Raw genomic sequence first — 11,560 nt, 5'->3', positions numbered from 1 at the left:
ATGATGAATAATAATGATGTGAATAAGAATACAGATCAGTTGTATTTTCTTTGTGTTGCATTTCCTTCTTCACCCACGACTGCTGACCTGTGCATGGATCCAACTCCATCATCAAGTTCGTAGGCGAAACCACAGCGCTTGGTCTCATCTGCAACAACTATGAGGCAGCCTGTGGGGAAGACGTACAGCACCTGGTCGCATGGTGCACTGACAGTAACCTGCTCACGAGCAAAATCAAGGAGCTCACTGTGGACTTCATGAAGGAGAGAAGCAGCACGTATGACACCATCCACATCAACAGGATGTCCAGTCCTGGACCACCAACACTTCCAGCCTGGTCAAGAAAGCTCACCAGCGTCTCTCCATGCTGGTGAACCTTTACCACTGCACGATAGAGAGCATCCTTACCAACTGTTTTCCCTCCTCTCCCTCAGGCAGGTGCTTCAAAAGTCTCCCGACAAAGGACCGGCAGACTGAGGAACAGCTCTTTCCCCAGAGCTGCTTTGACCTTAGCTACACCACTTCACTCACACCCCTCACTGACTCATTCCCTGTGCAGTGGTGATAGTGACTGTTATATTATCACCACTTCACTACTGGACCATTCTGCACACGCGCACTTTAAACAATCTGTTTGCACAGTACCATTAACCGAATATTCCACTAGTTTAGTAACATTACGTGGCTACTGCTCATTATTAATGCACTGTTTCACTTTATCTGTATTTGAAGCGCCTTATTTAACATCTGCCAAATCCTTTATTGTTAATTATGTTGTAGTTCCTGTTTATAGTCTACTTACACGGTTAACACACAAATTCATCTGTATAATATGTCCATACAGTACCTCAATCAGTCCTTGTGTGTATCTTGCTCACTCACCTATACATAGATTTCCATCTGTATATATCATCCATATGCTATAAAAACAACCTGTGCCATACCACTTACACACCACACTATTTATGCTAGATGCACTTACTGCTTATTGCACTTCTGGTTAAATGCCAAACCACATTTCATTGCTCTGTACCTGTACACCTGTAATGACAGTAAAGTTGAATCTAATCTAATCATGGGCGGCAGTAACTGAAAGGTTGGCCTGTCCCTTGTGTCCTTGGGCAAGACACTTAACCCACCCTGCTACCAGTGAGCTCCACTCGTGTCGGATTGCGAGTGAGTGATGTAGGTGGTGGTCACAGAATCCGCGAGTTGGCAGCCGTGTTTCCCTCAGTTTGCCCCAGGGCAGCTGTGACTTCCGAGATGTTTTTTTTTTTTATGAGGGTGTGGCTGCGTGAGCGGATGAACAATACATTCAACTGTAAAACACTTTGAATATCATGATAAGGCGCTATATAAAAGCAAGACATTAACCTAGTCTAATCAGAAAAAGAAGATTAAAGTTTATGTTGAGAACCACTACGTACATGAAATATATGTTAAATGCTAAACTTTTAAAATGTAACAAATGTTTTTATACAGTACTGAGTACGACAGCTGTTCAGATGGCAACACAAAAATGCGCATGTAGAACAACCATAAACTCATTCTGAGCCATGTTAGCTCTGCCTTCTTGGAGAGGAAGTTCAGTGCATTGATTATAGATACCAGAGTCACAGTGTGCTGAAAGATGGCTTAGGGCTGTTATTTAAAAGTGAACATGCTGAGAATTGCCAAAAAGCTTTGAATACAGGCTTGGGGATCTAAACTAAAGGTCAAACCTCTGAGCAAACATGTTTGTCGTCTCTGTTTTGTATGACGTCTCAATTACTTAATGGCGCCATGATACGGGCAAACTGGTAGATCTCTCCTGCTCTTTGTGTCTTGTGTTTTAATAGGTGAATGTGGTGATAAGAATATTATGGTTCCAAGTCCATAAAACAAGCTCCAAGGAGGGGAAGTGATATGACCAGAATCTCAAAGGAAAACAAAGCACACGGAGCAAGTTACATCCTGCACGTGCTTGTTGGAGTCACGACACTGGAGAATACTACTACACTAGATGTGAGTAAAATATCCCAAAATGAAGTGAAAATCAGGCCAGTCAAAATATACCGCTGAAAGTATTAGACGATGATTCAGTTTACTGCACCTGTTAACTCCTCTGCAGCATTTTCTGTGTGACTGTGTTCTGGTCCCAAAAACACACACAGGCACAGATCAGAGTTTCAGATATTATTACACAGACAGACAGTATTGAAACAGGTAATATCATGACACACATTTGACCCACAGTTATAGGTTACGTGAGTGCATGTTTTTAACCAGTGTTTGAGATTTTTTTTCTTTTTCTAAGTAGTAGTTGTTGCAGTTTCAGATGTGTGGTGGTGACTTGTTCCAGGAATGTGTTCCTCTTACAGATAAGACCTTCGGGAGAGTTCAGTTCTACGCCTCCTCGGTACATTACAGTCATCTCTCGTTAGAGCTCTCGTTGTTCGTCCTGTTTTTTCTCTGGATGAATTCATTCGGTGGTGAAAGTGAGACAGGCACCCAGACAAGATTTGACAGCTGTCTAGATCAAGAACATTATACGTTTTCAGGATATTACAATAATGAAAGTGAAGAGAGACAAAAACTTTAACTGCCTTCTTAAAGACAGGCTTGATACTGGACTTTCTTTTGGGTGTGTTTGGGTTGCAGAACAGTGATTTACATGTGAAAATATCATGGCGTGCATATAGACTTTAGCTGTTTTGGAGGTAAAAAATGGTCTCATGTGATAGAAGTTTTACAGATTGAATTTAAAGGACTTTATGTTTTTTTTGTTTTTTTAAACATGTGCTTCAAATGATAGGTTTGTGTCAAAACCCACTCCAAAATATTTAAACTATGAAAGGGGATGTTTTGTTTCTTTGAAGTGGGGCCACTTTATGAGGTACACCTTGCTAGTAAAACGTAAATCCCTGTAATTCGCATACTTTCAACACGGTGTTGGAAACATTCCTCAGAGATTTAGGTCCTTATTGCCATGATAGCATCACACAGTTGCTGCAGATTGGTCGGCTGCACATCTATGATGAGAATCTCCCGTTCCACCACATCCCAAAGGTTCTTTATTGGATTGAGATCTGGCGATGGTGGAGGCCACTGGAGTACAGTGAACTCTCTGGGTCCATGCTTTCATGTTTACATCAAAATCCCAGAAGATCAGCAGTTTCTGAAATACTCAGACCATCAGCCCATCTGGCATCAACACCATACCACGTTCAAAGTCACTTAAATCCCCTTTCTTCCCCATTCTGATGCTGTTTGAACTTCAGCAAGTTGTCTTGATCTCCTCTGCATGCCTAAATGCATTGAACTGCAGCCATGTGATTGGCTGATTGGCTATTTGTGTTAGCAAGCAATTGAACAGAATTGAACAGGCGTACAGAGGCAACCCAACTGCTTTGACAAAGCAAGCAAAACATATCTTGAACAACAAAAACAATCCGTTTAAGTGTACTCTATATTTGGAATACTATCGTCGTTTTACTTTTCAGAAACCGAAGCTGTATAATCTCTTCAAAGCCCCCAGAATCCATTGACAAAAACATAAATTTTATTTTGCAAAATACAGGAGTTGCTGGTGTACTGCTGTAAGACTGTCGTGATTTAACACTACATGGGGATGCAACCTAATATGTCAACTCAATAAATGCACGCAATGACAAAAACTAGATAAACCGGTTGAGGAAGCGTCAACAGTTGCAGGTAATATTATCGTTTCAATGGACGCTTATAACTGAAAAAAAGCCTTTAGAAAAGGGTGTCTGACTGTTGACAAGTGGTGATGATACTCTAAATATATTATGAGATCAATAAAATGTACAAGATTTACACACAATTCTTTTATTCGGGAAGTCTCTGGTAAAGGACACAATTTTTACAGTCAAGTGCTCATTAATGTATTTTATTTACATCCTGAATTTACATCAAAATCCCGATTTATTCAATTTCACCTTCGCAAAACATAAAAAAACTAGCATCATAGTACGTATGACTAACGGGGGTGGTTTTCAGCTGGATGTGAGGCCCTCTCTGTTGCCGTCCGCATATGTCTGACAGGAGGAGCGTTTAGGATCCTGGATGCACTGAAGGATCATCAGGGTCCTGTGGACAAATACGATGACTGTTAATCCAGGAGGCTTTTCTATGCACCATTTTTGGGCTGAGCAACAACAATAAAATGCACAAGTTTGTACAAGTCATAGCATGTGAGGCCAATCTAGTAACGCTTGTGTGGTTATTTTTTGCACAACAATCCACGATGTTTAGGTGCAGTCATGTTGGTTACGTTTATGTGGACTCAGAACAGAGCTTTTTTGAGTAAAGTGGTTCTCCCATTGAATCAACTGGAAGCATAACGGAAGTCTTTTGTCCCCCAACTTTATTGACAACGCTTACGTCCATGTAAAGGCGGCCCATGTGAGACGTCATACCCAGCTGCCCACAGTGTAATGTGCCTTTAAGATGCCACCTACTGGTCACTGTCTGTGCAGGTCCACTGAAAACCTCTGGACTGGAGGATCTGAATCAGGTCTAGGATGGATCCTTGACTACATGATTCTCTGCAGGAGAGAAAAAGAATCCACATGAGTTATTAACGTGATTGTTATTATTTCTGATAAGTCATCATTGACAAACTGAAAGTAAAGGCAGTTTTCCCAAGTGTAAACAGATCAAATACGTGCCAAGGACAAGAACAACATTTTAGCTGCCAGGTTCTAATAAAAGTTTCGCATTACCGAGATAGTGTAGGTGTGTCAGCTTAATAACAAGCCATAACATTTGTTAATACGTTAACAAATCCATTTTGATCCTGACTCTTTGACTTTTATGTTCAATTTAGCTTCCTGGCAGTGACACAACACATGAATTGTATTTTCCTGTTTGCATCCTCACATATGGGGTCCATCTAGGTTGGTCACCACCTTAATGTTGACATAATTCACCCGGTGAGGATTCAAGCTGTCCAGTTCAACGCTTCCAAACATGCTGTGGGATAAAATAAAGCACATAAAATACATTATGTTAATATAAACTAAATAAACTGACCGCAACACGTTAGCATTGTTCATTGCTTCTAACCTTCTCTTGTGGAAGGCGTTAACAATGGATCCATTCAGGAGAACAGTGATGTTGCCGCACGCCATCTCTGCAAACTGACAAACAGATGAGGGAAAGCACATGAGAGCAATCATCCAGTGGCGGTTCTGGAGTGTTAATTTGCAGAGAAGTGACGAACAACACAACAGCGTGTGGAGTGTGATGAAGACAATGATCTCCAGACAGGATACCAAACTCACATTTTGTGACGCTTGCCTCCACAAGGAATAGACTGGATGATTTCTACACGCTGACCAGTCAGGGCAAGAGCTGAAATCGAAGCCTGTTTTAAATTCACATGTGTCATTACCTGAGACATGAATAAATAATAAGAAAAACTAGTTATTTTAGTTTTGTAAGGAACTCTCCAAAGTCTGTGAGCCATTTGGGAGCACAGCTGCCTGAGCGGTGATGTTTTAGCTACGCTAAAGCCCAGAGCTGACTCTGCTCATCATTCATTGTAAAAACACAGATGTAAAAAAAGGTTTTCACCATTCAATACACTTTATTATGAATGACATTTAACCAAACTGATGAAATGAATAATTCCTTACCACTTATCTGTATCAGTAAACACAAAGCCACAGCCTGCAGCTGGTTAGCTTACCGCAGCTTAGCAAATATTACCAGACAGAAGGAAACCGGTAGCGTATCTCTGTTATGCTAAGTTATGCTAAGATAAGAAATCCACCTTAAAGCTCAGTAACCAACAACTTACATTTAGATATTATACTTGTTTATTTAATGACCACAAACAAGAAAGCTGCTTCATTTTGCTGAAAATGTGCTGCATGCTAATCTAAGTGGAGAAGTGTAGTTGTAAACAGGCATCTATAGAGTTCACACTTAATTCACACTTAAAACATACATATTTTGTTTGCTAATTGGTATTAATGCTGACTAAAGCCAACTCTACTGGCACCACTGACTGTGCTAATGGATTTTAAAGCTGCTACACAGAAATATAGAAATACACAGAAGTAATATCTGAAACTAGAGAAGATGCAACGAGACTTTTTAACTCATTGCTTAAAAGTTAACAGTAATAGTTTCATCATCTTTCTTTTTGTCACTAAACATGGTCACGAAAAAAATAAATACGTGGTGAAATTTATGTTTTGCTCCAAACCTCTCGCCAAGATCATTACAAATCTGAGATAATTAATAGCACAAAATTAAAGAGATTTACTATTCTCCTACATAAAACACCTTTTTTTTCTACCATTTCTCAGAGCTTTGTATATTTATTTGAGGCAACTGTCCCACTTTATTGAAACATACTGAATGTGCAAGGAGTAGTGTATCCCTGGACATTCCTTGTCAGGAAGAACAAGAACTATATCTCAGAGTTTTTGGATCTTGCAACTGCTTTCTGTGTCAAACCAAGAAATATATCTACCGGAGTCGTCGTCTTGGCCACACCAGATGAGGTCATTGAACAAGTAGCCAACCAGCGTGTCCTCCAGCGTCCAGAAATGACGGAACACAGCTGCATAGCTGTGCATCAGCGCCCTGGTTTTACTCCAAAACAGGAACTGAACAGAAGGAAAGGAAATAACATGCAAGCATCATTAAATGCCAATAAAAGCCCAAAATAGAGGACGTTCCCTTCAAAATTCCTACGTTGCTCACCCTGTCACAAGGCCAGATTTGTGGCATTGCATTAAACATGTGATGATAATCCTCCACTGTGACATTACAAGAGGACTGATGGACGACAGCCTCCTCAAACTGTCTCCAAACCTCCTCGCAGTCACACCTGCACATGTAAAAGTTCCCCTTTAGAGCTGCAACAATTAACAAATGGATTTATTGATTGAAAACATAACTCTTAAAACGATTGATCATATATTTTCTGGTCTTTTGCGTTTTGAACAGCTGGTTTGGCAAAAATACACAATGCATCCTAGCCACATCTCATTTCAAAAGTAACCGTCACCTAAAGCTCTCACAAAACGAACCGTGTACCAAGTCAGCACCACCGAATGATGGTCACTGTATTTTATTTTTGAAGATGTCAACTAAATAAATCTGTCAAATGAACTCTAAACATGTACGCATTAACAAATGCTGTTACGGAAATGAGCTGCCTACGTGGTAGTTCCCGCCTAAAATACCGGCATTTCCTTAATCACATGAGATGTTCTTTACGGAATTGAATGCCATTAAAAATGTAAACAACAACAGTATCATAATTCAATGTGCAAAGTTTAACCCAGTAAAAGGATTACAGCCTCAGCAGAGACTCTTCTTTGTACTCGTTGTTTTTACAGTAAAAGTGTTGTGATAAAATGACGTATAACCTAATACCACAGGGTTTAATCAAATCAGGCTATGCGACATAAGTCAACATTTCCTGGGAAGTAATATGTGCTTTTATGCTAAGCGCACGCCTCTTTCTCACAAGAAGAAACATATTGAAAGTTGTCAGGCAAATCTCTCCAGCTTTGGCCTTTAGGAGAAAACAGTTTCAAATTAAATCAGCGCTAAGCTGTGAACTCATGTCACCATCTGAAGATCAGAAATGAAATAAAGGAATCAGTGTGCAGTGCATTACCATAAGCCGGGGTTAACAAGTGTAATGTAAGTGTAACACCTTCCGACCACAATGTGTTTAATGTTGGGGGTGGTCCCGAGCTGCTGTCTCAGCTGCCCAGAGCAAAGCTGGAGCAAAACAAGCCCTTTGAGAGTTAAGAGAAGAAAAGGGACATTATCCATCACATTCAGGGAAAGACTTATCCAAAAAAAAAAAAAAAAAAAAAATGACATCCAGAAAACGTCTGGGGCAAATACTTACTCATTACTTACATAATGAGACACTGATCGTTACAAAAGAGGCAGATGTTTTGGGAGATGTCATTATCATGAGGCCTCGAACCGATTCGTTGCTCCTCGGAAGAGTTGCGCGTTTGTACATGTTTCAGATCTCTTTACTGTTGATGAACAAAAGCAAGGTATCAGCTTTGGACTGGCCGCGAGCCAGTTTGTCTCCCACGACTTTTTTTTTTTTTTTTGACTGTTATGCAGTAGCACCTACAAAATCCCCAACCAGCCCAATGATGTAAACAAAACGCATGCATTCCTTTCTGCAGATCAGACACGCAACACTAAAGACACCAATGAAAATACGGACATCAATGCTCACCCCTGCGACGAACGGCTCCATGGCTGCCAGGGCGAAAGCTTGTGGTGTGGCGTGGTGTCATGCGCGCTCCTCCTCTCCAGCGACCAAAGTTATAGTTTGGGGTTCGACTTCGCAGGTCGACTTGGGCCTCTCCTCACCAGCCCGGGGACATTCTTACTGGACGGATGACGTCCTTTTCTTTCCCCTCCTGCCTCCTTTAGCGAAGAGTAGATCCACATGACTCCCATTATGGCGATGTTAGCAATCTTCCCAACAGAGTGCGTGCTGTTCTCTGGGATGTGTGGCGGAGGATGAGATTTATGCTCCCGCTGGCACACTCATCTTGCACAAAATGCAAGATGTGTGGACAGGAGGACAGGAGGAGCTATCTTGGGAAATAGTTTGCTGCTGTGTGCTGATGCCTCAGACGTCTATCTTGGGTTGCTAAATTTTTATTTTAAGTGAAGAGAACTGACATATTCGTGCTCTATCAAATAACCTTCAGAACGCCAGCAGGACTGTGGGATGCATTGAAGGATTATCCTAATTTATCTTACACGTTCATGAAACAAAATTTGGAACGTCCCACTGAGAAATTGCAATCACTGCACATAATTTAGTATTTTAACTTGCAGCAAGGATATTTTATAAATAATAAGATTATGTGGACGTCACTTGCACGGCCTGCGTGTGGAAAGTACATTTACATTTTGAAGTCCAGTGTGTTTTCTCTGGTTGTCTCCATCTTGATGGTGTCTGACTCCACCTTGATAAATCAAAAGAGGTGTGGTTAGACCACCTGTCAGTCAAAGCAGCCAGGTCCTTCATTATGCGTAACATTTAGCATTAATACAATTTAAACAGGTGAGATAAATGAAAATTGGGAGGAGGGGGATAAATCTACCTTAATCGTTTTCGTACCAGGCTGTAAAGTGTTTATTTCTACTGGTAAATTGAATTTTAACATGGAAGTCAACGGGGATGGCTCACTCAAGTGGCCATTTGAGGAACTGCAGTCTTCATCCCCAGAAGGCCTTGGATGTGACTTGCTGAAAATTGGTAATATCAGTACGGGGGTACAGATTTTTTATGATCTCTGTTTAATTTGAGCTTATTTCGCGTGTGTGCACCGAGCCGTTCAAAGTTTGCCTCTTGCCTCTTTTTGTAAATGTTGACTTTTAAACATATTTTATTCCCCTTTTAAACTCAACTTTATTTACATAGCACTTTAAACAATGGCAACGGCCAAGACAAAGTGCTGTACACGGATAAAATAAGAGCATAAGACATAACAGTTAAACAGTAAAAAGTCATTAAACAAAAAAATCATTAAAACAATCAAAACAATAGAAAATAATAATAGTGGAAAGCACATTTACATTCACGTTTATTTATGAAACCTCACACTTGCAGAACTTTACTTATGCTACTTGTGCCAAGGACAATAAAAGTTATTTCTGCGCCCTCTTCTTTGAGAGGATGTATTTATTTGGGTGAAGAGCCAATTGCAGACTTGCTGCAAGTTGAAAATATCAGTATGTGCTTTGCTTATTTGTCCATTTGTAGAGATGAAAATGTCTGCCTGTGAATCACGTCCATCAGGTTTTACATTGAAATTGTAAAGCTTTAGAGGCTTTAGAGTGAAATACCTTTGAACTGACGCTGTATCCACAGCAGCAGACACTTCTCTGTTTGTCTGGTACTTTTAGTGACATCCTAACCCTCATATTTCCATCACCTAAGCAGTACTTTGTGTAGGAATATCTATCTATATTGGAGCAAAACTCCTTGCAAACAAATGGGATTTTGATTCTGATTCTCCTAAAATAACGTCATTCAACTTCACATCTACTAAATAAGATAACATTATGAGAGCTTCTAAATCAGTCTCGCTAACATTTCACAGCTACTGACTGGGCTGTGACAAAAAAAGAGGAAATTATAGATTTCACCTCACCAAAAGAAGAAGAAGAAAAGAAACATGCTGCAATTAACGGTCTAAATATGGCGACACATATTGCCAAGTGCTGGCCATGAGGGTAGGGCAGCTTGCATTTGATTCCATTATCCTAACAATAATGATATGTTATTATCTCGCCGTCACTGTGGAAGCGCGAATATGATATGACATTTGAAAAGGCCCGATTTCTATCACACGTGGGGGATGTGCACTGAATGACCACTGAACAATGTGAAGGGCTTGTCACCGCAGCAGTGTTAAAAACTGTCAATGTGTTGTGTTGACTAATCTCGCAGAAAGGAACTGACAAAAGTCATTTGCATCGAGAGTTATATACATTTCTTCTTTTCTTGTCATTGTGAAAAGCATGGGGCTTCAGGGGCTTTTATTTGACTTTTCTTCTCCTGCGAATAGAAATCGTTATTTGCAAATTAGCCATGAGACAGTAGGAGTCCATGACGAGGCTGTGGCACCTGAGGCGTTAGCCAGTGTCAAGCTGAAGTACCACAGAGCACGGCGCTCAAAGTCACCTTGTAAGCATATGCAGTTGTGTTTCCCTTTGTTTGAGACACAAAATTGTGATGAAAATCTAATCAAAGTTAGTCAATTCCGGCATTATCACATGGTTTATGAAGTGCTTTAAGTGGCACAGAGATAAAAATACTCGCATGACATTTAGACTCACATGTGGCTCAGTGGAAACAGGTTTTCACGCGGGTTATTAAATGTCATCTGAAGATTATAACAACACTGTAGGTGTCTGTAGGAGTTTAGAGGTCACCACGCAGCATCCTGCTGACTCAGGCCTTCATCCGTGAGTGTCAGAGAGAGAGTTGCTGCTGCCACCTCCCGGCCTAAAGAGGATTTGCACGTTTACTACTAGTTTGTGAAACATTCTAACAAAATGCAAACACATGATAATTTTGCCATGAAACCATTGTGTTTTGGCAGAGTTATTTGCCATTTTTATTGTTTCACATAGTCTGTTTATGTTATTCAAAATTTCCTAAATTTGATGTGTTGGCTTGTGGTAATTTTCTAATTTAATATTAATACTCCGTGCTGCTTTCAATTTTGCCTTTTGGTTCACTAAAGGCAGAGTAGAATTTTACTCATCTTTATTTTATTTCATTTTATTTTATTTTATTTTCATATCCGGTCTTTTGTTTTATTGATACACATTTAAACATATTTTATACCTCTTCATTTATATATGAAAGCTCAATTTATATATGAAAACTCTACGAACGAACCATTAAAAACTCACCCGTTGAGAATATATATTTTTTAAGGTACTTTCTTCTGCTGGAAAAAGTTATTTCTAATCTGTACCGCTGCCTTTCTTCGAGTGGGATTTATTTCTTCCGGTAAAGTCACGTGATATCATT

General features: G+C 40.1%; 1 protein-coding gene across 4 annotated transcripts; it reads right to left on the bottom strand.

Moving 5' to 3' along the window:
* Nucleotides 1–3,674: 3,674 nt before the first annotated feature.
* On the bottom strand, nt 3,675–11,482 carry LOC125024413 (ADP-ribosyl cyclase/cyclic ADP-ribose hydrolase 1-like). Of its 4 annotated transcripts, none has more exons than XM_047612158.1 (10): nt 11,440–11,482; nt 8,234–8,978; nt 7,897–8,021; nt 7,646–7,769; nt 6,721–6,847; nt 6,488–6,623; nt 5,289–5,398; nt 5,038–5,144; nt 4,464–4,550; nt 3,675–4,092 (listed from the first exon to the last, which is right to left on the bottom strand). In XM_047612158.1, the coding sequence occupies exons 3-10, from the start codon at nt 8,003–8,005 to the stop codon at nt 3,999–4,001; spliced, it is 894 nt and encodes a 297-aa protein (XP_047468114.1). In that variant the 5' UTR covers nt 8,006–8,021; nt 8,234–8,978; nt 11,440–11,482; the 3' UTR covers nt 3,675–3,998. The 4 variants fall into 4 exon arrangements, with proteins under 4 accessions (XP_047468114.1, XP_047468112.1, XP_047468113.1 ...); XM_047612156.1 differs by lacking the exon at nt 11,440–11,482 and adding an exon at nt 4,885–4,977 and having other exon boundaries at nt 5,071–5,144; nt 8,234–8,958; XM_047612157.1 differs by lacking the exon at nt 11,440–11,482 and adding an exon at nt 4,885–4,977 and having other exon boundaries at nt 5,071–5,144; nt 5,289–5,371; nt 8,234–8,951.
* Between the last annotated feature and the right edge of the window lie 78 nt (nt 11,483–11,560).

This window comes from Mugil cephalus, chromosome 18 (assembly GCF_022458985.1).
Source record: "Mugil cephalus isolate CIBA_MC_2020 chromosome 18, CIBA_Mcephalus_1.1, whole genome shotgun sequence".
Lineage (NCBI taxonomy): Eukaryota > Metazoa > Chordata > Actinopteri > Mugiliformes > Mugilidae > Mugil > Mugil cephalus.
The sequence above is the reverse complement of the archived record's forward strand: the minus strand, read 5'-3'. Positions and strand labels throughout refer to the sequence as shown.